This window comes from Lineus longissimus, chromosome 3 (genome assembly GCF_910592395.1).
Source record: "Lineus longissimus chromosome 3, tnLinLong1.2, whole genome shotgun sequence".
Lineage (NCBI taxonomy): Eukaryota > Metazoa > Nemertea > Pilidiophora > Heteronemertea > Lineidae > Lineus > Lineus longissimus.
In genome coordinates, this window is record NC_088310.1 from 2,301,825 (window position 1) to 2,326,320 (window position 24,496).

Here is a 24,496-nt window from a genome sequence, read left to right on the forward strand (position 1 = left end):
AATTGAAAGTTGCAAGCTGCTTCAAGGGGAACAGCAGAAACCAAAACTTTCTTCCATTTTTTAGGAGTTGCAAAAAAATTCGAGTTTTTAATTAGGATATTGAATATCAATGAATGGTGAATGTTTCCTCGGAGACCAGATAATATCAAATACATTTCATACCTGTATAAGATGCTCCCGCAATCGATCCAACTCTCGGGTTAGCTTCTGCTCCCGGTCAGACAACGCCTGATACTGCGACTGAAGGCCGACATTCTCATCTTGCTGCTGCTTCATCGCCAGCACCATCTGATCCCTCTCCTGCCGGAACAACTGCGCCTGGTGTTGTGTCGCTTCACTCTCCCTCAGCACCCTTTCCATCTCCTCCTTATTGCCGCCGGTCCCCCTCTCCTGCATCAACCTCGTCAACGTCTGTGCCTTTTCCTTCAGCGCGTTTATCTCAAAATCTTTCTCTTGCAAAATCATAGTCAATTTATTCGTAGATTCGCGGAGTAAAGAGTTCTCTGAGTCTTGATCGGAAGTCCGTTTTTGACTTGTTGAAATTTCTAACTTAGAATCATTCAGTTTAATTTGTAATTCATTCAGTTCAAAATTTAACTTTTCTAACTGCATTTTGAGGTTATTTAAGTCACTTTCTTTTGCCTTTACCAAGTCCTCTAAACTTTCAATCTTCTGAATCAACTCACTAATCTGTCTCTCCTTTTGACTTATCACAGAATCTTGCTGCTTCATTTTTTCACTCAGGTCGAGCACGTCTGCACATTTCTCATCGTAATATTTGGTCTCAATCATGTTCACACCCTCCTTACCAACGACATCACGATAACTCTCATCCAATTCGGCATACTTCTGTTTATAATTCACAAGTTCATTCTGAGTTTTCAAGAGCGATTGTTGCTTGTCTTCGTACTGCTGTTTCAAGTTTTCAAAATCTTGTGAAATTTTCTCACGTTTTTCCATCTCCTTGTTGACAAAATCTGTCAATCGTTGAAGTTCGCCATGATATTGTAAACTCTCCTGATGTTTCTGGTTCAAGGCGTTTATAATCTGTTCCCGGTCATTCTGATAAATTGCCAACTGTTTTGTCAAGTTCTCTTTCTCCTGGATAAGGTCATGCACCTCTGACCCCCCGGCCCCGGAGCCCCCCGCTTGCAGGACCTGAAGCAGAGTACCATTCTTCTGTTTTAAGGCTTCGATCTCCATCTCGCGATCCCGCACTAACTGCGACAAAGTCTTGATCGCTGTTTTGGTCATGTCTTCATTCGGATCATCCCGGGCGATTTTCAACTTGTTGCAATCTTGCTGAAGTTTCTCCAAAGCTGCCTTCTCAGCCGATATAACATTCATCAGGCGATGCACCTCACTTTTCAAACTACTACACTCTCGTGACTTCTCACTCAAAACTGACATCATTTGTTCCTTCTCCCCATTTTGACCTTTGACCTGTTCCTGGAGTTTGTGGATTTCCAACAATGCATTATTGCCATGTGACATGGCCTTGTCTTCCAGCAGACGTAGCAATGATGCATTGTTTATCTGAAGTTCTTCGATCACAGAATCTTTATCTTTCAAAACAAGCCGCATTTCTTTCCTTTCCTCTTCCAAATCTTTCTCATGGTCTGACCTGATATCACCATTCGGTATAAACCCATCATACCCATCGACAGCATCTGGGCTGTCAGCACCGAGTAACAACACATTTTCCCTCATTATCATATCCCCGACCCCATTTGTCCCAGAATTCACCTGAAGGTTGGCACATTTCTGTTTCTCGAGCTCGAGAAGCTGCGTCTTTTCACTCAATTGTTTATTTAAGGAATCAATGTCAGCTTCTCTGTTTGACAAGTCGTTTTCTAAGTTTGAGACAGTAGTTTGTAACTGGCGAATCTTACTGGCCGATTCTGAGACAGTTTTACGCTGCGTATCAACAGTTTCTGTCATCTCATTCTTATGCTCTGTGAGCAGACGATGCAGACGGCCGATTTCTTCATCTTTCTGATCAATTTTCAGATTCAACGTAGAAATCTCCGTCTCAAGATCTGTGATGACATCCAAAGTCTTGGCATCCAATTTATCTGAGTCCTGCTGCCCTCTGAGATCCAGTAAATCTGCCCTGAGTTTCTTGTTTTCGTCCCGTGTTGATTTCAGCAGATTATCAACCTCCCTGAGACATTGCAACTGTCCTCTCAGATCATCTAACATGATTGACTTTTCTTCATTGTCGGAGATAAGACTAGAATTCTCTTGTTTGAGGGATGCTAACTCATGCTCCCTCTCTGCGATGAGGCCCTTCAGAGGCGTCTGCCCGTCAATTGACGACTGCAACATGTCTTTGGTCTCCTCCAAATCACCATCCAACTGCTCACACTTCATCTCCAAGTTGAAAATCTTCGCCTCTTTCTCGTGACTGATTTTCATCAATCTTTCCACCTCCACTTGAAGAGAGCTCGTGTCCATCTGCCGGGACTCTGTCATCTCGTGGATGTAACTTTCGTAACGTTTGGTCATCTCTTGTACCTTCTGTTCCGACTGGCTCAACTCCTTCTCCAATGAAACCTTCTCATTCCTCAAAGCGTCCACCGTCGTCATCAAGTCATCTATACTATGCTGGCTCTTCTCCTGAATGTTGCGCAAGTCTTTGTGGTATTTTGCTTCCACGTCTTCCAAAGTTGACCTAAACCGATCACGATCCTGGCTAACATTAGACAACTGGTCCTCAAGACTTCCAACGCTCCTTTCTAAATCTTCAATACGGGCTAAATGTTCGCTGTTATTGAAATAACTGCTGTTGAGTTCTAATCGCAGGTCCTGTAGTTGTTTATCGAAGTCAATAGCAGTACTGTTCAGGGACTCGGCACCCGTCTTTTGTATGTTTTCTCGAGTGGTCATGTCGCTATGAATCTGCATGAATTCATGGTTCTGCATCTCTAACGCTTCACATTTCGTCCTCAAATCAGCAAGCTCTTCTTCCAAAACAGACATCGTGATTTCCAAATCATTTTTCTTCATCTGTAGATCGTCATGCGCCTGGTCGCTTTCCTTGGCCGCATCACGCAGGTGCATTATCTCATTACTCAGTGATTCCTTCTCATCGCGAAGTCGCCTTGCCTCGTCTTCAAACTGTTTACTATTCTCCGTCTGCTGTCGGACCTGTTCATTCAAACTCCGCACGACCTCGTTCTCCTCACTGCTCTTATGTAACTCCGCCTTCAGCTGACGATTTTCCAACACCGTTCGATCACTTTCTGCAACCAGATCAGATACTTCACCTTCTAACCGTGAAACCAATTCGTTTTTCTCGGACATAATTTCATTGTGCTTTTTCATGATAAGTTCTAAGTCATCTCCTAAGTCTTCATTGGCTCGTTTCAACTGGTTCCGCTCCTGCAACATTTCGTTATGATTTCTCAAAACCGTGTCACGTTCCACTTTCAGTTCGTGCAACTTTTTCTCGTAGTCCTCGACCTGGTCTTCAAGCAGTGCCAGCTGGTGGGACAGATTGTCATTATTCTTCATCAGGTCGTCGCGGGTCTTTAGAAGTTGTTCCGTCACTTGTTCATGTTGGCGGTCGAGTTCGTCGAGACTTGACAGCATGCCATCGCGCTCGAGACTTATGTTGAGCAGTTCTTGGTCCTTCTCGAGTAGCTGGTCAGTAAGGGCCGAGACTTCATGCTTGGTCACCTCTAATAATTTAGTCGCTGAAATGAGGAGACCTCAATACTAAACGATAATAGAAATCATGTCTGTTTCGATCCACCTTCAGATTATGATTTGATGTGCTTCATCAACCACTTATCTTCGAAGTATTCTGTCAGTCAGTTTGGCAACAAAACTTCTGAAAGTGGAGACCTGGGTCCATAGAAAGTGCTCCTCGTACAAAAAAGCTCTGATTACATACCTAATTCTGGTACCGTTGAACTCTGCGTCTTCAACTCAGCATTCGACATCCTTAGTTCCTTCATCTCAGACAACAGCTTCTCCTGAATATAAATCAGTTCCAATTAGAAAAATTTCAAAAAAATTTCAAAATATTTTCGAAATATCTTGTTCAGTGTTTCAACTAGATTTTTATCCAAAGAAGTGATGCAGATTCTAAATCATTACCATGCCATTCTCATACTAGAAACAGGCTCTCATGCACTCCATGCAGATCAACCTTTCCACTGGTCATAAATCTCCCCCTCCCACCCCCGATTCACAGCCACATGCTAACCTTTTCAACTCTGAGCAGATCTCTCTCATTTTCAAGCATAGCGTTAGAATCGGTTAGTAACTGGACCTCGTGGTAAAGATTGTCAATATCAGATGCAATGTTGCCTGTGCCCTGGTCACTGAAATTGTCCTCCTCCAGGTCTTCGGCCAGTGTGTCCAAGTCTCGCTCCATGTCATCGTCAAACAAGCCCTGGAGAAATAAGATGCAAGGGCATGATGCACAGGAAGCATGCAAGGAGGGTTAAAGCACATGTTTCGTAAAGATTTTACTGACTCATCTGCGGAATGCCTCATACTCAGAGAGCCACATTTTGCAAGCTCATAATTTGAAAACAAAACAAGATAGATAGAGTATACACATGGGGCAAAAATTCTGGTGACATGCTATTTCAGGATGCTGAGAATATAAGTTAGTAAGTTAAATACAAACCTGTTCCTCCTTTATTTTAGGTGGGTGCCGTTTTCCTTTCCTCTGGGAACGTTCCAACTCCACTAAGCCCTTTAAATCAGAGAGTGAGACAGATATGCTACCAGAGTTGTGAGATAGTTAGAGGCTTGTTAATATATGTACATACATGTTACGACAGGGTTTTTGAGAAAATGTCATCTGTCACCGCAGAACTTTAGAGTAAGTGTGAGTCGTTCATGTTATCTGCCACACCAAAGTTTTGAGAAAATGTTAGTGTGAGTTGCGAATGTCGTCTGCCACACCTGATAATTTCGGAAACAGTATGTTGTGGATGTCAGTTGCTCAAGTATAGGGTTGAATGAGTTAGGCTGAATATATTACCAAACGTACCTTTGTGGCCTGAACAACATTCAAAGAATCTTCCTTCTGCCTTAATTTCTTCCGCAGCTGCAACAGGACATCTTCTAGTGCCTCCTTCTCCAACTGCCAATCAGATTTCATCATTTCAAACGTCTCAATCTCACGTTCGTAATTACCAATCTGCCCCTCTAGCGTCTTCACGTGAGTGTCGAGCTGGCGGTTTTGCATCGAGAGTTCAGAATGACCAGAGAATATTGAATCATTGTCATAATCATTCATAGAGGGCGGCATGTGAATGGATGGAGTGGCACCACTGGTATCGGATGCTACTTTGGCTGGCTTTGGAGTGCTGGTGTTAGCAACGAATGGATGGGACACACCGAGAGAACTTGAAGCTGAAAAGTGAATGAGAGTTTTGTCAAATTTTATATTTGAGTTGCTATTAATCAAGAGATAACAACTTCTTACTGTCTCGTTTTGACCAAGAAGGTTTTCAGAGGATATTCAATGAGCAATGCAGTCCAAGCCTATGCAACAAAGCTGAAAGTCTCCAGACTGATATCCTGATAAACGTTCTCACCAGATTGTGTGGATGCCTGAAGAGTTTTCTCCATGACCTCCTTCTCGGCTGCGACCCGCTGCACACACTGCTCCAATGCCTGGATCTTCTCCTCTTGTTGGACAACGCGTTCCTTCAGCACCATATTCTCAGTCTCAACAGTATTCACAAGATCTGAATAGCAAATCGTTTCAGAGATTTAAAGGTCCAGCACTCCTGAATACGTCCTTTTTACAGGTCTGACCCACCAATCCAATTTAAAGGCGTAGCACTCAAGTTTGATATTTGCTTTGTCCATATACATGTTATGAACATCTTAATGAAATCATCATTGTTACAAAAAACACATTCTGCTGCCACTAACCTGCAGTGAGCCTTTGATGCTCCTCATTGCCAATGTCACGCATCATCTGATCAGCTGCCGCCCTAGTTTCATTGACGTCTGCTGTGAGTGCGGACACCACCCTCTCTTGTTTATATTTCTGAAAACATGGTAAAGAAGAAGTTGTATGTCATGAACTGAAACCAGTCGATGAAACAAGTAACGGATTCAACTGAAGTAGAGCAGACATATTACCAAAAGATCAAGCTGTATTTCTAACTGATGGTACCGTGGTTTTCCCAGCGATCAAAGCATTCCATCTCAGCAGTGTCAGTCTGGGGGGCTTTTCCATTCATGTCATGAGGCTTCCTGTTGTCCAATGATGTCAAAGCTGCTTGTTGCAATACTGGGGTTTTAACCCAAATGTTTTCCCAACATCAGCCATTTCTCACCTGATCATCAGTCCGTATCATCGCATCAATGATGTCGGACTTCTCATGGATAATCTCTGTCTGTCGCTGCAACAGGTCGATCTCTAGCCTCTCTTTGGCTTCGTGTATATCCTGTAACGTCTCGCATGTCTGAGCCTGCAATTGAAGAAATGTAATTTTACATAACAAACATAATCTTGAATCATCCCCACACATTCACTGAAACAACTTGACTTTAATAGGAGGCAACGAAAAAGAGTTCGACGGCCAAATTATGCCGTCCAATGCCACTATTTTACTACTAGAATTGAAGGTTAGATCAGTTGCGCGAAAGCAAAAAAGACGTGTTGATGAACACGTTTTGTCTTTGAAGAAGCTGGGAGACCTGCTTTTATTTCGGCAGCACATCAGCTTGGTATTAGCACTTGAATAGGCCCTGAATGAAAGCAAGGGGGGTGGAGAAAGGTGGATATCTTTGTGGTAGGAAACGTTGGCCATATGAAGAGTGAGAGGAAGAAGCCTGAGTGAGCTTATAGCTGATTGATGCAAACATGTAAAGCGTACTGACTTGCCTAGACAACAGCAAAAATTCGAAAAAAATGAAGAGAACATTGAAAGCAACTACTGTACGTGAGGCTTTACTAATCCTGCAACCAGATGGTGTAGCCAGCAGTGCCTCTAGAAAACACATTGATCAGATGTCTAAAATTGAAAAGTGATATTTTTGATTTTGAGCATGGTATGTTTTTAGGGGACTTGGTGGCCATTTTGAAATCATGGCAAAAATCAGTTTGGCCTCAAAGCCTATTTGAAATTGTGTGGTTTCAAGGACATCATCTCATACCTCTGTTTACCAAAAGCTTTCCTTATCTACAAAAAAAGTTCATTATCGGCTCAATGTGTTTGTCTCAGACTAAAAGTCAAACAACAAAAAGTTCTGATTTTGCTATACATGGTTTGCATCCAATTCAGCCAGAAACCGCACTCTAGCTTCAATCAAATCGTGCCAGACCTGGTCCCTTTCCTTCTGTACTTCTTCAAGTCTTTTCTGCGATTCTGTAAACAGAAGAAAATAACAACTCCTTAAATTCACAATCATAACACTTGATGATTATTATATAGCACAAGCAGACGATAGCATTATGTAGAAGATCAGAGACATATCAACAAAGATGTTGCTAGTTGAAAAATATGTGGTTAAGTGACGATGCCCACCTGCTGATTTCACGACGTGACCTCCTTGGAACTGATAACACCCTGGGGAGGCCCCTGGAGTATTTTTTTCACTTGGGTTCAAATTGGATTATAACACCACTTTGATAGGATTTCCCATTCCTGTTAATAACAACCACCTCCGCCCGCGAGGCGTTAACTTGCCCCATGGAAAGTTTCGATGGCCACAGGTGCCCCAGCAAGTGAGTGTGCGTTTGCTGAACACACAGAGCAGCTAGAGGGCATGACTTTCTGACCATGTTCATGGGTTCAAACTCCTTGCGAGACATTCGGTATCTCCTATTGGGTACGAGTTCCTCTATACAACATCAAGAAGGTATTCTATAGGGAGCCACTGCTGTTTTCAAAGTCATTCTTGTTACTACTAACCTTCAAGAGCAGATCGTAGGCCCGCCATCTCCCGTTGATTTTCCTCAACCATTTCATCTCTCTCCTTCTTCATTGCTACCATCTCTTGTCTCAAGACCTGCAATTCCTCTGCTGCCTGGGCATGTTGCTTCTGGTCGACTACCTGGGCCTGCAAGAACCCAAGTTGTTGCCTGACCTGCTTTTCCTGCTGAACCATATTTTCAAAGTCCTTCTCCACTTTGGTGTTTTTGTCCAGGAGGTCGTCCCGTTCAATGTTGAGCTGAAAGTTGAAACCAAACCTTGTTAATCTTAATTATCACTTGTACCGGTGTCTCCATTGATTTAATTCTGTGAGAGAAATCTAACCCCCATGATGTTCAAGGCCTATTTCACTTTCGATGGCCCTCCCACAGTTGGTATTCCACCCATCAGACCCCCCCACACAGATCAAGGAATCGGCTCATATACAAGATCCAAGCCCCAACCTCCTTATTACCTTTTTCTTTTCTTGCTGAAGCTTTTCCATCTGACGCCCCATTCTTTGAATATTACGTGCCTTCTCGGCGACGTCTGCCTGACAATTCTCCACCTCCTTCTCTAGAGATTTCACCTTCTCGTTCAGCGCGTCGACAAGCTGCTGGGAACTGCGTAGTTGGCCTTGGAGCTGCACTACTTTGGCTAGATCAGATTCAGAGCTGTCACCTTGGCCTTCTGAAAAATCCAATATAAGCGACAATCAGAGTTAATTCAGACAAGCTGAGATCAAGAGGCTCCTACAACATTTCCAGCAGCCATTTTCCCAAAAGCAAAGTGGTAGTTTCATCCCCGTTGTAAATGGTTTTCCAGCAATTCATAATTTGGCTTAGTTTTCAATGAAATCGGAGTACCACTCCAATAGTATCTCTCGCCATCCATCCAAATTCACTTTGGCTTTTCGCACCGGTGGTGACCTGCGATTTGGTAATCGCCAGTGATGCCTTGACTGTGACATGGTCAAGATCCAAGGCAATGTCAACAAATACCATCTTCCCAAAACTTACCCCGCTCTAGATGTAACTGCAACTCCTGAATCCGGTCCTCCAGAGCATGAACTTCATTCCTTTGCTTCTTCTTCATTGTGGCCATCTTCTGCGACTGGACATCCTGCAGCGCTGCCAACTCCCTCTGGTGGTTCTCTTCCTCATCGATAAGATTCTGTTGCAATTGCTGAAATTGATAGGAATTCGGTTTCAAAATCTATCCCTTACCAAAGGTTTTCCTCACACTATTTATATGACTTGTTGAATTGAAATCAAACATTCTGCATTTGTTGGGAGAGGCAAAAGGCAAATAAACCTTAACATGTCTTAATTATGAAATATTTTACCTTAATTTGCTGTTGAAGGTGTTGGACCTCATTCACGTCACTTCTGTCCTCCAGGCTGATGCTGTGCAGCTTCTCTGTGTTGGACGACTGAAAGAAAAGCAATAAACATGTTGATATACCAAGCTATCAGGCCTTTCTACTACAGAAACAGACACCTTTAGAGATGACAAACTGTAGAGTTTAGAAATTTGAATGGTCGAAGTTTGAAGAAAATTGTGCCTTGAACTGAGTAACACCCTCAATAAATAAGGTACTGGTTCTCTAGGGTGATTGTTACCATCAAAATACAACCTTACCTGCTGGCCATGAGCTTGTTTCCAATGGTTACACTCAGCCTGCAGACGCTGCACCTCCTGTGAGAGGCGATTAATCTCATGCTGGGAGGCAATGACATCACTGAAGTCCATGCCATCGCTGCCGACTTCTGAAAAACACAAAAGTGACACATGAAAAGTAAAGTGACTGAAAACTTCACTCTTGTGATCAAGAAATGTGTTTTGATGGTGGTCATTCAAGGTGCCTGTATGAAAACTGAAAGAAAAGAATATCGCTGAAAATGAAAATGACCCAAAATGGCTGATTGTCCATAGCTAAAACAACAAGACAGAGACAAACTGAATCTTTTTTGGGCGAAACCGATTTAGCCCTAAAATGTCAAAGAGGCTTATAGCTAAACGTCACTGCAAAGGGGATGATAAACATCTAGCCAACTTGCTTTGCCTCAACGTCAAAGACGGCCATCTTCAGTTCCGTTAACCACATCACCCCGGATGTAAATAATGCCCATAAGCTACGACACCAAGAAACCATCGCTCTATTAATCCCACCATTAATAAATCAAATGAAGCATTTTTGCAGTATTTTAAAGGTTGCGAGGACAAACCAGAAGTACTGCCTCGATGCGCTAAACAGCGACAACGATCTATGTAATTATATTACAGCGACGAAAGCCGTCATAAAAAATGACTGACGCTGTATACAGTGAGCGTAAATGCATCAGTAGAGAGATAAAATAGCACCACATTAATCCCAGGTCGAGAAAAATGACTGTTCATATCTCGTATTCTGGATAATGGTGCGATTGTACACAATTCATACATGATGCAGCATGCTGTCTATAACCATACTGGAGGAAGTTAAAGGTAGTCTACTCTGTCATTTTGATGTCATTGTGACCATACAGACCCTCACTGCTCCCCATGCAGCTGATGCATATTCAAGCCAAGTCCAAGTGAAATGTACAAGGTGACATTGCTAATAAATTATAGTAACATCTAATTAAGGGCATAGATAGGTAGAAAACTTCAAATTCTGAACATGAGAAAATTGCTTTTACAAGGAACCAAAGACACCTGGAGAGAGACACAGCATATGAGCGCTGAACCCAACTAACAAAATGGAAACTTTCACAGACTGTTCCCGATGAGATAATCATAATGTTCAAATATGAAATTTTTGACTGAAATTAAGGTGTGCCCTTGGCATGTTCCTGGTAGAGAACCACAATGGGGTGTGATAAAGATCAAAGGACTTCCGGATATAACTACAGTGTGTGTTCCAAATCGTAAAGAAATATCCTAAAATGACTTTATTTAGACCACGGAAACACATTGTATAGAATGTCAGGATCAGGAAGCAGAAAAGTAGCAAAACTGTACCACCTGAGAAATTCCAAACTGACCTTAATTTTGGACAAATATCTGATGAAAACTTCTTGAATTGGAAACGGCAAAAACCAAGTCAAATACAGTTTTATAGATCAAATCAATTCGACTCATGTCTCGGAGCTGGTATCCTAATCCATAAATCGGGGAAATTACAACAACAGATCAAGAAATGTTTAAAAAGTCTCATCCAACCCACCTTACATTTGCTGTGTGTACTATGTGCAGCGAGCGACACATTCCCTGCCACATCATCACTCGGGCCTACAGGTGCAACAGCCGTCATGCCACAACCCAATGTGCACGAAACTTCGCCAGCTGCTTGAACGAACACTTCGTTTCCATTTCCATTTATCACAATTATTAGAGTGCTAATTTATGCAACAGGCTGTGATACTCCAACGCACAGGCCCACCAATTCAGCGAAAATTCGATTGACAGTTTCACAATTGGCAACTTCAAGAGGCCCTTTGAGGAATGCCTTTTCCTAACAACCTGAACAAGAACCATGAGGGAAAGGCCTCCAGGCCTTGTTAGTTCTGGCCCATTAAAACATTTCTGTAATTATTTCATATGATGGCAGTGCAACAAATCGACACCTAGCTATTGTGGGCTACTTAGACCCAAAACCTGTTGGTCTTCTGAATACACCTGTTTTTGGCAATTTGGACACAAATTTTCAGGTTCAGTGAAGTTCGGTGCAAAAATAAGCATTTTATATTTGAACCAGATAACACAGTCGTTAGAACGCCCACAATCTGAGTCGGAGTTCTCTTCAGAATGAAAAGTTCAGTGGCCATTATCAAAACAGACTCAAGAGAATGAACCTGCGAGAGAATGAGCTCAAGCTAAAATGGTTGAATTTTTAGCAAAATGGAATCATTTTTTAATCTTGCAAGAACAAAGCTATGCTGTGCTTTTTTAAGGCTGTATTTGCTTTTCTTTTATAAAGCAGCATTTAGCTGTGCGTTACTTTATATTCTTACAACATACGCAAACATAGAGAATTGTTCATAAGTATGACAGCAAACAGACGTTGTTACAAATATGGCGGGGAAAAAAATATGAAATTTCTGCTGCAGGCTCTGTTACCATGGGCGGCAGACCGCAGAAATTTGGAGATGACTAGAGACATTTATGTCAGGGATTGAACATGAGCATCATCGAATGGGGGTAACTGCCACCGCACAGACATGCCTAAGGCAAAACCAGCTCCTGACAAAAGGAGGTTGGGTAGCAGGTTTATCCAGCCTAATTGACTGTGGTTCACGCGCAATATTCTGGCAGGGGGTCCCCTCAAGTGACACGATAATAGAATGGATGTACATGTCCTTTTTGGGAAACTTTGAATGGTAAAGATCTTCCATCAAGGGATGTGCAGTTTTCCAAGTTCGGTGGATTTAAGTTTTAATTTGAAACTGGCCAACCAAGTGTCACAGCTTTTTGAGTGGTTTTGAACTTGACATAGTTGATGTTAAGTTATTCACTGTCTGAAAGCCTATAGGCCTACCACATGATAAACCTCTCAAAACACTTTACCAACTGATGACTAAGCAGTTTTAAATTTGAATTGGTTGATGTTGACATACAGTGTACCACAACAAGACCTCTCTTTGAAACCATAACATTGATGTTTATAATGAATATAACACCATGTGGTTTAGCCACAAAATCCAAGTTACAGCACTTGGCAAATCTGTAAACCTCACATTCAGACTGGTTTATTATTATGATGGGATAAAGATCAATTAGAATGTAATCAATGATATTGGTAAAATTGATACAGCCACCAAGTTGTATATGTAGTGTCTGAATATATTAATAGGATATTAACGTTCAATATCCAGGGACGTCCAAAAAAGTAAAACAGAGCCTGCAGCATGGCCTCTCTAAGAAGACTGTTTATGCAGATCACTGTAGATTCACCATTCTAACCACTTGTAGTTGTACCACCCTGACCAACCGATGAGAGACAGCCAAAATCATTGGATGGACTATTATATTGCTGAAACTCTCTAAAGCTTGCAGCACACTGGACGCCAACTCCGGCGGCAAGGCGCGTTTTTTGCCGCAAGAGTCCTGAACGCCTGAAAAATCCGTAGTGTGCTACGGACGGCGTCAGGCAAACGCCACTTGCCGCCAGATATCTAGCATGTTTGATTTTTTACGCCTGTAGCGGCGTCTGAACGCCAGTGAACGCAAGAAGAATCGAGGTGTGCTACGGATCGCCGCCAGAGTTGGCGTCAACCAGCGTCAACGGCGAGGCTTTGGCCAATCAGCTTGCGTCTTGACGTCACATGATATCAAAATGGCAGCCCCCCCACGATTCTTGGAAGTGGCGGAAAAGATGCTACTGGACGCCAATTCTGAGTAGGTGTGCTATGAGCGCAATCCACTGCCGCCAACTCTGGCGTCGAGCGGCGTTCAGTCGCGTTCAGTCTGACGCGCCTTGCCGCCGAAGTTGGCGTCCAGTTTGCTGCAAGCTTTAGTGACCTCTGTCTGATTAATGACATCCTTTGTTTTCTACCACTGTACCAGTACTGTTTCCTTCGATTTAGATTTGACCCTGCAGTTTAATCAGGCTTCTCTATAAAGGGTTGAAGAAGAAGTCCTTTTGTATTACAAATTTCCAGTTAATCTGCTTTAGTTCACAAGAAAAGGGTGTCCTCACAATAGAGGTTTTTCAATGAAATCGCTCAATGGTTTGAAACAAAAACTTAGGTATTGGAATTGCAGCTATAAAAGTACATCATGAAGAAATCAATCAGGAATATTTTTATGGCATTTATTGGTTATTTTCTGAACAGTTCATTCAGAAACTAAACATTCCTGTTGATTTGAATTCAACAGTGTTCTCTGTACTTATTTCAACCAAGTTTTCATTGTGTGATGTTGATTCATGATTAGAATATAATAGAAATTGAAGAAAAAACTAATATTAGGTCTGTATGGTTATTAAAGAATCAGTGGCTTAAAAGAGCTGACATCATTGCATATACTTTTTATGTTATCACAAGAGAAACCAACTGTTTATTTTCATCAAGGTGCATGTAAATCAAAATTGTCAAATTTTGAGGATTAAGAAATAGCAAAGCTGATTCCAACATGAGACACTACAACCTGAAACATTCATACCATCAGAGCACAAAGAGGACTCCTAAATCATAAAAGTCATTTGAAGTCTATACACATGACTGCAAAAATGATACTTTAAAAGTATAAAACAACAAAAATTTGCATCCTCGCAAAAAACTTGATAAAATACTTTAAAAAATCAAAAGCCAGGAGAGACACCAGTTTCTCCGACTCATATTGAGAGACAACGGAAGATGACTATCAAAGATTTATCAAGAAATATCCACCTACCTCAGGCCTCATATACAGAGAATTCCAGCGAACAATCTTGCCATCCTTTTTAAATATTGGGCAGTCACCCAAACAAATTGGGCAGAACCCAATCCCCATTTCACCTTGTCGAAGGGAAAAACTTCTCAGTGGACAAAAATTGTGAGACACTGAAGTGAACCACACGACTGTCTGGCTAGAATGATTTTGACCAGGGAATGGTGCCAGATTTATTACAGGGATCCCTCCCAGTCCCATAGGAGGATACTCCTGTGAACAATCTAAATTTACAGCTAGCAAGCCTATGCCTGTACGCAGTATTATTCAAATACGCCTGCAGCACATAACAACTGCACTAATCCTATCCAATCACACGAAGAAAAACATCCCCGATATAATCGTGGTGAAACTCGAGGCTTAGGTCCATGGTTAAATAAATCGTATTTGTGCGAAAACGGACACATGATCATCAAGTTGGCCTGTATGACAATCTATCAACTTGGTTCATCTTGTGAATACAGGTCGAAGCAGGTTGCAACCAAGGTGACAGCGTCAACAATGGCCAATTTGTTCACAAGACTGAAGTGATAATTTCAACACAGACTAACTCGCTAATAAGACCTCCCGTATTGTTTTTGTCCAGTTTTTTTGAGAATTTATAGTGGGTCTTTTAGTGCACGGTTTGGTGAGGGCAATCCTAAGATCATATTTCAAGTACATCAAAGAAGATGGTGGTGCAAAAAGTATGAGCACTTCTTATCATGACCCTCTCGTGATTACACAATGTAGAAGAGTGCATGCGATTATGGCAATACTCAAACCAGACATCTGCAAAACAAGTTTTATGGCCGACATCTTCCTTGTATACTGTGTTGACTGTAGAACGTACCCTACAAGAGTTTTCATCATTGCGAGTATAATCACTTTTAGGTGCGAAAGAAAGTTCTCTTGTCTGCGGGATAAACCAGTAATCGGTAACTGATTATGATTGCATGTCGCTGCAATCCCTATTCTTGTTGAAGGCACCTGCGGTAACCACTGCAGACAAGTGATTCTGTCACATGCAAAGAAAATGGAAAGCATCAGGCACGGCCTGGGCAAACATGAGAAATCACAGAGACTTGACGACACTTCACACAAACTCGTCAACCCAAATTGAGATTACAGCCGATCCCATGTAAACAGGACTAGGCCTGTTGCAAAAGAAGATACAAAATCTCCCTTTAGGCGGTTTCGTGAAATACAAACGAGCAATTCAAGCTGTGGCCCATTGGGTACATTTAGAAGAATGGAATTCTATCTAAGAGTAAATAGCAGAAAAATAGGTAAACCTGGGATAATATTTGATTAAGTTCTCGTGGAAAAGGCTAATGGATTAGATTAAGTATCATGAGGTGTCTCTATCTTGGTGACGTGGACATCCTTACGCTCACATCTTAACATGTGGCAACACTACAGTTCTGGTCTAAGAAACCTCACTCGCTATATGCAACATATTCAAAAACTCACATGTTTCATCAATCACAAACCGCATGTGCATTTCACACACTTTGAAAATCTTTGCTTGACAATCCCACAAATGGTGTCCCAGAGCTTTTGAGATGCAGTTGCTGAAGGTACTGTTCTGTGCTTCAAAAATTCAATTCAAATTAATCTCATTGTATGCAAATGGTACAAATGACAAGCTGTAAAAATAAACAGGCCTGGTCGAGACAAAGATAAAATGACTCCCCCAACAGACTTGAATAGCCTGCACCTTAACACCAAGGGTGCACAAAAACATAACAGATTCTGACCTTTTCGAAAACTTCTAGCAAACGAATCTAGCCTTTGTAAATGCTATAGCATACAATTGTCAGGCTTCTCGTTTCAAGAATAATTGTTCAGAGATAATTTTCCCGACATTTTGATTCGCCAAGAATAATTACAAGGTCTTCTGCAATTCAATAAAGACTCAACATTCATTTCTGATGAACATGACATCCAGCACATGAAAACCTTCTAAATTTGTTTGGTATCTACAATTGGATGCTTAGCATGAAAGTGGTAAAGATATCTAAATAAACTTGACAGAAGGAAACTTCTAATGAACTTAGCATTGATTTAGTTGTGACCAGTACTGTATCATATAATCAGACAATGCTGCACCTCTGTTTACTTATAGAATAAGACATAGGCATATGAAGCCCCACATACAATCGCCATCCGCCTCCCGCACCCCGACTTCCATCAACGATGAAATGATTGACCAATACTCTTTATACCAAGGAAGCCATGCTGTGGTGAGTGAGACACAAAGAGTTTGAGCCTTACAGTGTCCTTTTGAAAACGCTCAGTAATACAATAGCCTGAACTAATTGGTCCACCCCCACATGGCATTTATTTTGAAGGGTTTTGGTCCCAGATTTTATCACAGTGACATGCAATAATTATCACAGAGACAAAATTTACTTGTTTTCAGGGGTCATCGCAGGCGATTGGGACATAAATGAACCAGTGAACCTATCAAAAGTCTTTTGCAAACAGACAAGCAATCTTTTTATCTTTCATCAAAGCAACTACGGCGACTTGCACGTGTTAAAAATCACCTGTCTGCGGGGCACTTCAGAATTTACTTTTGCTCGAACTACACGATGTTTCTCGCCCCTGGTCCAAAAGGTCAAATGTGAATAAGGGAGCATGTTCCATCCATTAGTTTTTATATCAGGAAGAAAAGAATGGCATCATGACAAGACCTGAACCATTCATTGGACAGATAAGCCATTTCATCGGACAGAACATGGTAAGATTTGTAACACTCTAATAAAAAATTCTTGTAAGAAGAACCACGTTTTGTAACCATAGGAACCAAACATAACAGAGATTAACTGATGTAATACAATGATCTGCTGGGAGCAGTTTGATGCATTTTTACTTTATATGCCATCACACAGCAGCAGGAAGACTGTGATGGGATCTGACATGACATCAGCAGGAAGAGTCAAATCTTGTCACCGAGTAGCACTAGTGAGCTAGAAGCACTCCTTCCCCGAGAGAAGATTGACCAACGACCAGGGAGTGACTTTTTTAATGGTAGTGAACAAACTCTTGTGTCATGGGAGAAGCTGGTAGTGCATACTTTGAGCATTACTAGCTGATAGCATCGCTATCCACTGCTCTGGGTGACGCAGGTCGAAAAACCGCTTCCACAGCAAGAGGACTAAGCCCGACACTTCATATGCATCTTCCACTTCAAAAACGCTCAAAAGATACAACTCACAGAAACAGTACAAAGCTACACTTACTATTTGAATCTTTGAAAAAAAGTGCACATCTGCAGTGTTCAAGCAAGGAAGATATTTGTTAAATTTTAAACATTTGATACAAAGCGTTTGAGGAGTATTTGTCAGAAAGGTGGGGTTGATTGAAGTTTTTCTCACTGCAGGTTTTACGCAACACAGGGAAATCTCAGAATTACCGTTGTTTCTTCATTTCAGCGAGGTAGCATTGTTAAACAAACTCTTTCCTTTCATTTTCAGAATATCAACATTTCAGGATCGTACATCTTGCACAGCAGTGTGAGTGTTACCATTCACAATTTGACAAGCCTACGAGGACATCAGATTTCTGTGAAGTTGACTGTTGAAGCTTCAAGATGGGGCAGTGAAACACACTGATACAATCCCACAAATTCTCATGCTCCACTTACAAATTACCCATTCTGTGAAGAGACAGCTCAAATTATTGTCAGCCATCCCATTATAAAAGCAAGGATGGACCCTGGCAAAAGCAGCTCATAATCAGAATTGCAAGATCGGTAAATCTCCCATTTGTGTATATGCTCAAATATGAATATAATCTCTTCTCAAACAAGATTCCTATGCTTGTACCAACAGATAATCCAATCCAAATTTGACCAAAGTTTCAACACATTTCTTGCCGAATCTGCATGAAATGTACAACTTTTACCACCAAACTCACATTGACATCAACTCTATTGTGTTTGGGTCGCCCAGACAATGCGTTTCTGTTACTAATTGAAGATTAGACTAAGAATTCTTTTAGCCTGGGATTCTTGACCAAACATTGCCCAAGGACTGTTTACCCGGTCTTGTTTGGCGAACAGAGGGTTGTGAGTGGAATATAAAACAGACAAATTTAGCATAAAAATCCACCGCAGGCAGAGCAGCGACCCCATTTAGGTAACAACGGGCGTGCATGCTTGCCAACCTATCTTAATTTCACCACAGGTTTGCCAGAATTCTGGACAGAATTTTAGATCTATGCATCTGAATTTCCAATTGATTTGAGATGAACTGAACTTTACTTTGCCATTGAACTTCAAATTCGTGGATTAGGCAAGGCTTTTAGAGAGATTTAACTACAGCCATATCACCATGGGATGCAAGTGTTTTGAGATGGCGAACTTCAGCTCCACCGGGCATCACCAAGACGCAATCATTACCCTGTCCTGTGCCCGTAACATTTTACAAGTTCAAATGATTAAAATGATATCAAAAAGTCACAAACGTGTGACAAAATCTATTGTTGATTTTTATACCTAATGCAGCTGTTACTCTTTTTTGAATTGAATGACTGGGAACTTTGAAATTCCATGCGCACCTCAAAGAAATACTTTTGATATGTATTCTGTAGTGCCCAAATGTGTAATACTCTAGTGTCACAAATCTGAGACCACTTTGAATTTGATAACTTTATATGAAATCAACACAGAAGCCAGGGACATGATGTCACGACCATGAGAAAACTTTGTGTCACCCGTCATGCACCCATTTGTCAATATCGCAACTGAATATGTTTACTGACCCATCCATGTGCATTCAGAAATTGTCTCATACTAGTGAAACTAGAGTATACATAGTATGGTCTAGTGACTAAGACTCCTGGCAGTGGCCAGACAAAAGATCCTTGGTTCGAACCCCACAGTTGCGTCAAGCTGGTCCCATAACTGTGTAACTTGCCATACTCCATGGCCTGAAAGTGAAACACCAACAATATAATAACCCCCTAAAAAATGCAGCACTTGCATTTTCAAAGCTACGGCGGGAACCAATATGTTCAAGAATCCAAACTGCACAACTCAACAATGCTGCGCAGCTCCACCCAGAGGTGACAATTAAAATGTTGAAGCATGCTTCAAAGTTGTGCCAGGTGCACGGAATGATTTACATAAATTTCAAGTATGGTAATAAGGGGTGGTTTCAGATCAAGCAGTTGACATATGCTTGAAATACATGCATGCAGAATCACATGAGAAAAATGCGGGGTGAGGGTAGATTCTGTATGAGAGTTGTTTTTAAACTCTGTGTAACAGAATTACAATGCGCCCCATTCAGAACAAAAAGCATTGTCCTCATCAAGAGGGTGTCTTGCTAACCGAGGTGTCTGCTAAAACACATTCCACTGTACTCGTCACATAAACAGTGCAATGTTGAAAGCATGCAAGATGCACCCAATAATGCTTTTTTAAACTGTTCAGAGCTGTATCGAAATTATTCATCAAGCAAAATGGAGACGTTTAGAATCTCGATTCTTGAGGCTTCCAATTCACGAGAAAACAATCATTATTGTCTTTGTAGCTTTGCACTGAACGGAACTCTGCCCAAGGATAATGAAAAAGGCTTAAGATAAAGTGATGCGGACCCTGGATACTGATGACGTCAAACTCTGACCTAATCTTCATCTCAGCATGCATGTCGTTATGGAGTCGGACAAGCAGAAGACAATCTGAAATTGTAATCAACATACAGATGAAATGAACAAGCTACCACGAGGAGAACACGGTGCCTATGCTTTCTAGATCTCCTGAACTCAAAATTTATCTAAGGAGTAACTACAGGGAAAATCTGAAACAGTGCCAGAAGAGCAAACTGAAGAAGCAGTGGAAATGGTGAAGAGCCCTGCCCAAGGACACAGACAGATTAAGAGACATTACACTGGAGACAATGTCACGTTGCTACTGAAACATTTTCCCAGACATGTTATCTGTCTGTGTTTCATCTGTGGGAAATAACCCAAGTCTCAACACGTCGCCCATTGAGCAGGTTGTATTTTTCGATGCTACGGGCATCTTGATCAGGAAGTAGACTTGAGCAAACATGAGAACATTCCAGCAAACATTTCGGAAAAAACTATCTCAGGACATGACAATGGCCGGATGACCACCGCCGGAACCAGTGCGAGTAACGCCATCGGTAGCTACAGCCAGGTCAACAAAAAGTGGCCTAATAAGGTTCGGGGAAAAATGGATGTTTCTGTGGGTTTACCAGAAAATAATCTTTCACAAAACATCTAACTGAAATCACTGCCTCACCAATTTGGGCGACACACCCCTTTTTGATACAACAATCAAATGTAACTGAGACTAAGACATCAGACAGTTGCCAACCATTTATAATTTGATGAACTGGTCAAATAGAACATAACTTTTTTCTACATTTTTGTGAAATAGACATCACAGCTGACAAAAATACATAAATCTTGCTTTCCAAATAAGGAAATACCACCTGAAGACACACGATACTGCCAGAGGAGGTTGAATAGCATGGAAATACGAAGCTACATACTAAAATATCTTAAGACAACAGAGAGCGCCACGGTTCACATGAAATCATGTATTTTCAAAGCAAATACGAAAAAGTCTGACAAAATTTCTACCAAATAAAATTGCACTTTAGCAAAGTCTGCATTCAGCTTTTGGTATCCATTTATCAGATGATAACAAAAACCTCTAAGAAATGGTGCTCAGCAACCAGGCTTCAAATGGTCGTCAAGGAAATTCATGCTTCATGATCCATTAGGGCTTGTGAGGACTTGAAGCAGACAACACACTCAGTGGACAAAGGTTGCAACTACTCCAGACATGGGGTACCCCCCCCCCCCCCCTCAACTGCAAGTACACTTCTGACATGGAAAATTATGTTTGGCAAATCTGACCTTTTATTTTGGGCCTGCTATAAACTATCATGTTAGTGACTTAAAACTTTCTTTTTAATATGAACGAGTAAGATTGATTTAGTTGATAGTTTTTCGTAGTAGCAAAATACTGATCACCCCAACACTGATTGCGATAGCCAACTACCCAAGTCAAAGTTGTTTCAGAACATGCATTCCCAGTGTCTCTAATGTGCATGTGCTCAGGCAACTTGGTATTAACCTTTGTGAATGTAACACTGTTTGCATTAATATAAACCAATTGGACTAATTGATAATGAAGGCAATTAGACATCATGATTTGCAGTTATTATCAACATGAATTACACCAATCACATTACATAATAATCAAATGACAACGTTTTGCAAACACACACAAGGCATGCTGTTGATTGTAAGACACACAGTAATTCTCTTTGATTAACTCTTTGAGCACCACAGCCTAGTAATTTTCATTTTTTCATCCAAAAAAATTTAAAATTGTGTGATCCTAAAGAAACAAGTCTTTTACTCTCGTCATTCATCAAATACCTAGCCCCCCCCCCCCCAAAACACCCAACAACAATTAAACACAGAATTCTAAAGAACTGGCAATACCAGATTAGTAGGATATGCAAAAAATAAGAATATGAACTTGTCCATACATGCATTGCCAACTTGAAACACCCAAGGAACAAGTCTGAAAGATCTAATGAAACTAAGAAATCGGCAAAACTAAAGTTTTTAACTATTGACAACTTACTTGGCTATGAGATTCAGAGAATGTAGCAAGTGCCCTGTTTCCACGCATCATCAAGCCAGCTATGTTCCCTCTATCACTGTCATGGAGATCATGCATGAGAGCACACCAGCATCACAATTTATCTCGCCCGTTATAGTCGTTATGGTGCTGGTGTAGTATGAGGGCCACTTTATAGTACCGCGATGGTTGGAGTCGTGTATTGTAATGCGCACAGCGAGAAATCCTCAAGTAGACACAGCACCAGCATCTCTGGGAGACAACAACTGCTGCTGCTTCCGATGATCACGTCTGCTAACACAATGAATGGGATCGAGGGGTCTGTCCTTTTAAAACCTGAAACTGCTACAGGTGGTGTGTAATCTGCAAGGTTCCCATCCCTAGTTTGGCAGCATGAACAAACCCAAGTCTCACTGCAGACCAGACACACGTGGTCTTACGTTCCCTCGTTCTGTGCGCATATCATTTTATGGCGACCAATTGTAGCACAGTCTCCCAAGCTAATATTGATCCCGTCATCGCTTGGTTCCCTGACACCTGACGGAGGTAAACGCAGCTGTTGTCCTCATATTGTTTGATCAAAAGATTATGAAGTTGCGTTGACAAATTAGGCAATTACTAACTGGTGTCTAACTCTTTGTGTGGTCTGCAAGCTACATTGGCCATCAATGCACCTGATAATAACTTGGTGCATGGTGTGATCATTTTGTATCTTCATGTTCCTTCTCAAACCAGAGATGAGACTCACCTCAATAAAACAAGGGCAACCCGAATCATAGCTAATCCCTCCAAAGGAACAAGCGTGTGATGTTGAAGTCATTCCATATTGCATCGCAGGGGAAATGATACATGCCACCTGTGTCAAGTGAATGCAGTTCACCCACTCAAGCCCATCATGCCACAGGAAACTGGAAGCCCATCAGGTGACTTATTAGCAGTTTCCACAATGTGAAATCAAATATCCTAACCCACCCGACATGCCACAGCCACAGCCTCTGAAGTCATTCGTTTAGGAGTTCCCATCAAGAATTCCAGATTCAAGATGGCCACCTGGCAGCCATACTGCTTTAACACTGGATCGGGCCAACATCAATGGGGCACCTCTCCAACCCATCGGCCATGGCAAAGAAAGTGAACACCAACAAGTCACTTATTCAGCAGTTACAGTCCAGAATGTGAAGACGGCCACCTGGCAGCCATACTGCTTTTTGGATCAGGGCCAAAATGGCAAAGTCTCCCAGCCATGGCCATCATGCCACAGGGAATTGAAGCTAACTGACCAGTTGCAGTATGGAATGGAATGGACGACTGCTTGGCCAACAATGTGCACCTAGCATTGGTCTTGAATGAAGAAACTCTGTCAAACTCAGTCAATTACAATTCTGTCCAAGTCTTTACTTAGAATCTCGAACCCACAAGAACAGTATAGGCTACATGTCGTGTGTCACCCATATTCTCCTAGTGTTGTCATGGTTTGAAATTTTTCCTTCAGGAAACCGATTTGTCAATAATAGCACACAAAGGCCTTTCCACATCTCGTGATGCTATGAACGGATATTGGTTTAAACAAAGGTTTTTGTAGCAGAACTTTTACTGATACTAGGCCTAGGCCTATTAAACTGATGATATCGTAAAATATTCAAGTCGGTGTCGGTGAAGTGTTATTTACTTAACTTTAGCTCTATTAGCATTTTCAAGAAAGGTTTGGGGGAGCCAGCTATCACATGGGGAAGCATCTTTTTTAGCTGTGGGTATTTTATTTGGACTCGTATTGAACAAAGTACTCCTTGGCGTAAAACCTGAGATCAATCTGTACAGCTCGGTGTACTTTTTTGTAACAAATTGATTTTCATGCTTCCATATAGGGGGCAGTTCAGTTGGTGCCTACCTGGATTTTCAAAAAAGAATTTCCAAATGAATGTTGCTCTCATTTACCCGGTTATTTTGGATCATGCATGCTTTCACTTCAGTAACTTGTTGCCGTAAAAACAGAATGAAAAGCCCAAGCGGCATATCAAGTCACGTGAAAGAAAGAGAAATAAGAATGAAATAAACAAGGGGATCAGCATGACAATCAATACAGGTGAAACAGGCAGCAACTTAAACATGTAAGGCCAGACAAAATAAAACATCAGAGTCTGTGACTGCAGCAACTTAAACATGTCAGGCCAAGCGAAGTGAAACATTGTCTGAAGATGGCAATTTGCTCTGCCCTAGCCAGTTGACGACCCCGACAAGGACTTTTCAGGAAAGGAGAGTTCTGTGTTTCATTCACTCAGATTGCTTGCAACGCAATTGAGGATATATGTGGCCTCAGTGGGAATCGAGTACCTAGACTATTGGTGCACATGATCTATCCTTTCATCTTGAGTAACACTGACATCAGACAATGCTGGCATCATTCTCATCTCCAAAGTACAAACACGCCATGTACAGAAGTATAGATTAACCTTATGACTTGCTTGCATATGTGGCTGGATGAGGCCAAACATAGTCATTTTTAACATCACCTTCCAAATCAATAACGAAAATATTTTTGCTGTGGCAGGAACACATTTCAAAATCTCATCTGAAG

The 24,496-nt window shown here is 41.5% G+C and overlaps 1 protein-coding gene across 7 annotated transcripts in view; it reads right to left on the reverse strand.

The window, feature by feature from the left end:
• The window catches only part of LOC135485350 (thyroid receptor-interacting protein 11-like), a 40,838-nt gene that overhangs the window by 9,454 nt on the left and 6,888 nt on the right, over positions 1-24,496 (reverse strand). The window contains exons 1-15 of one of the 7 annotated variants that reach the window (XM_064767259.1): positions 21,925-22,116; positions 9,537-9,664; positions 9,241-9,327; positions 8,915-9,080; positions 8,371-8,585; positions 7,896-8,154; positions 7,246-7,349; positions 6,315-6,449; positions 5,905-6,022; positions 5,562-5,714; positions 5,012-5,376; positions 4,643-4,711; positions 4,214-4,402; positions 3,899-3,980; positions 163-3,698 (exon numbers count right to left, since the gene is read on the reverse strand). In XM_064767259.1, the coding sequence (XP_064623329.1) occupies positions 163-3,698; positions 3,899-3,980; positions 4,214-4,402; positions 4,643-4,711; positions 5,012-5,376; positions 5,562-5,714; positions 5,905-6,022; positions 6,315-6,449; positions 7,246-7,349; positions 7,896-8,154; positions 8,371-8,585; positions 8,915-9,080; positions 9,241-9,327; positions 9,537-9,647 (5,589 nt within the window). In that variant the 5' untranslated portion in view covers positions 9,648-9,664; positions 21,925-22,116. Of the gene's footprint in view, positions 1-162; positions 3,699-3,898; positions 3,981-4,213; positions 4,403-4,642; positions 4,712-5,011; positions 5,377-5,561; positions 5,715-5,904; positions 6,023-6,314; positions 6,450-7,245; positions 7,350-7,895; positions 8,155-8,370; positions 8,586-8,914; positions 9,081-9,240; positions 9,328-9,536; positions 9,665-11,103; positions 11,194-14,270; positions 14,435-21,924; positions 22,117-24,496 lie in introns of those variants that run through there. The other 6 variants (XM_064767258.1, XM_064767257.1, XM_064767254.1 and 3 more) reach the window with 6 other exon arrangements.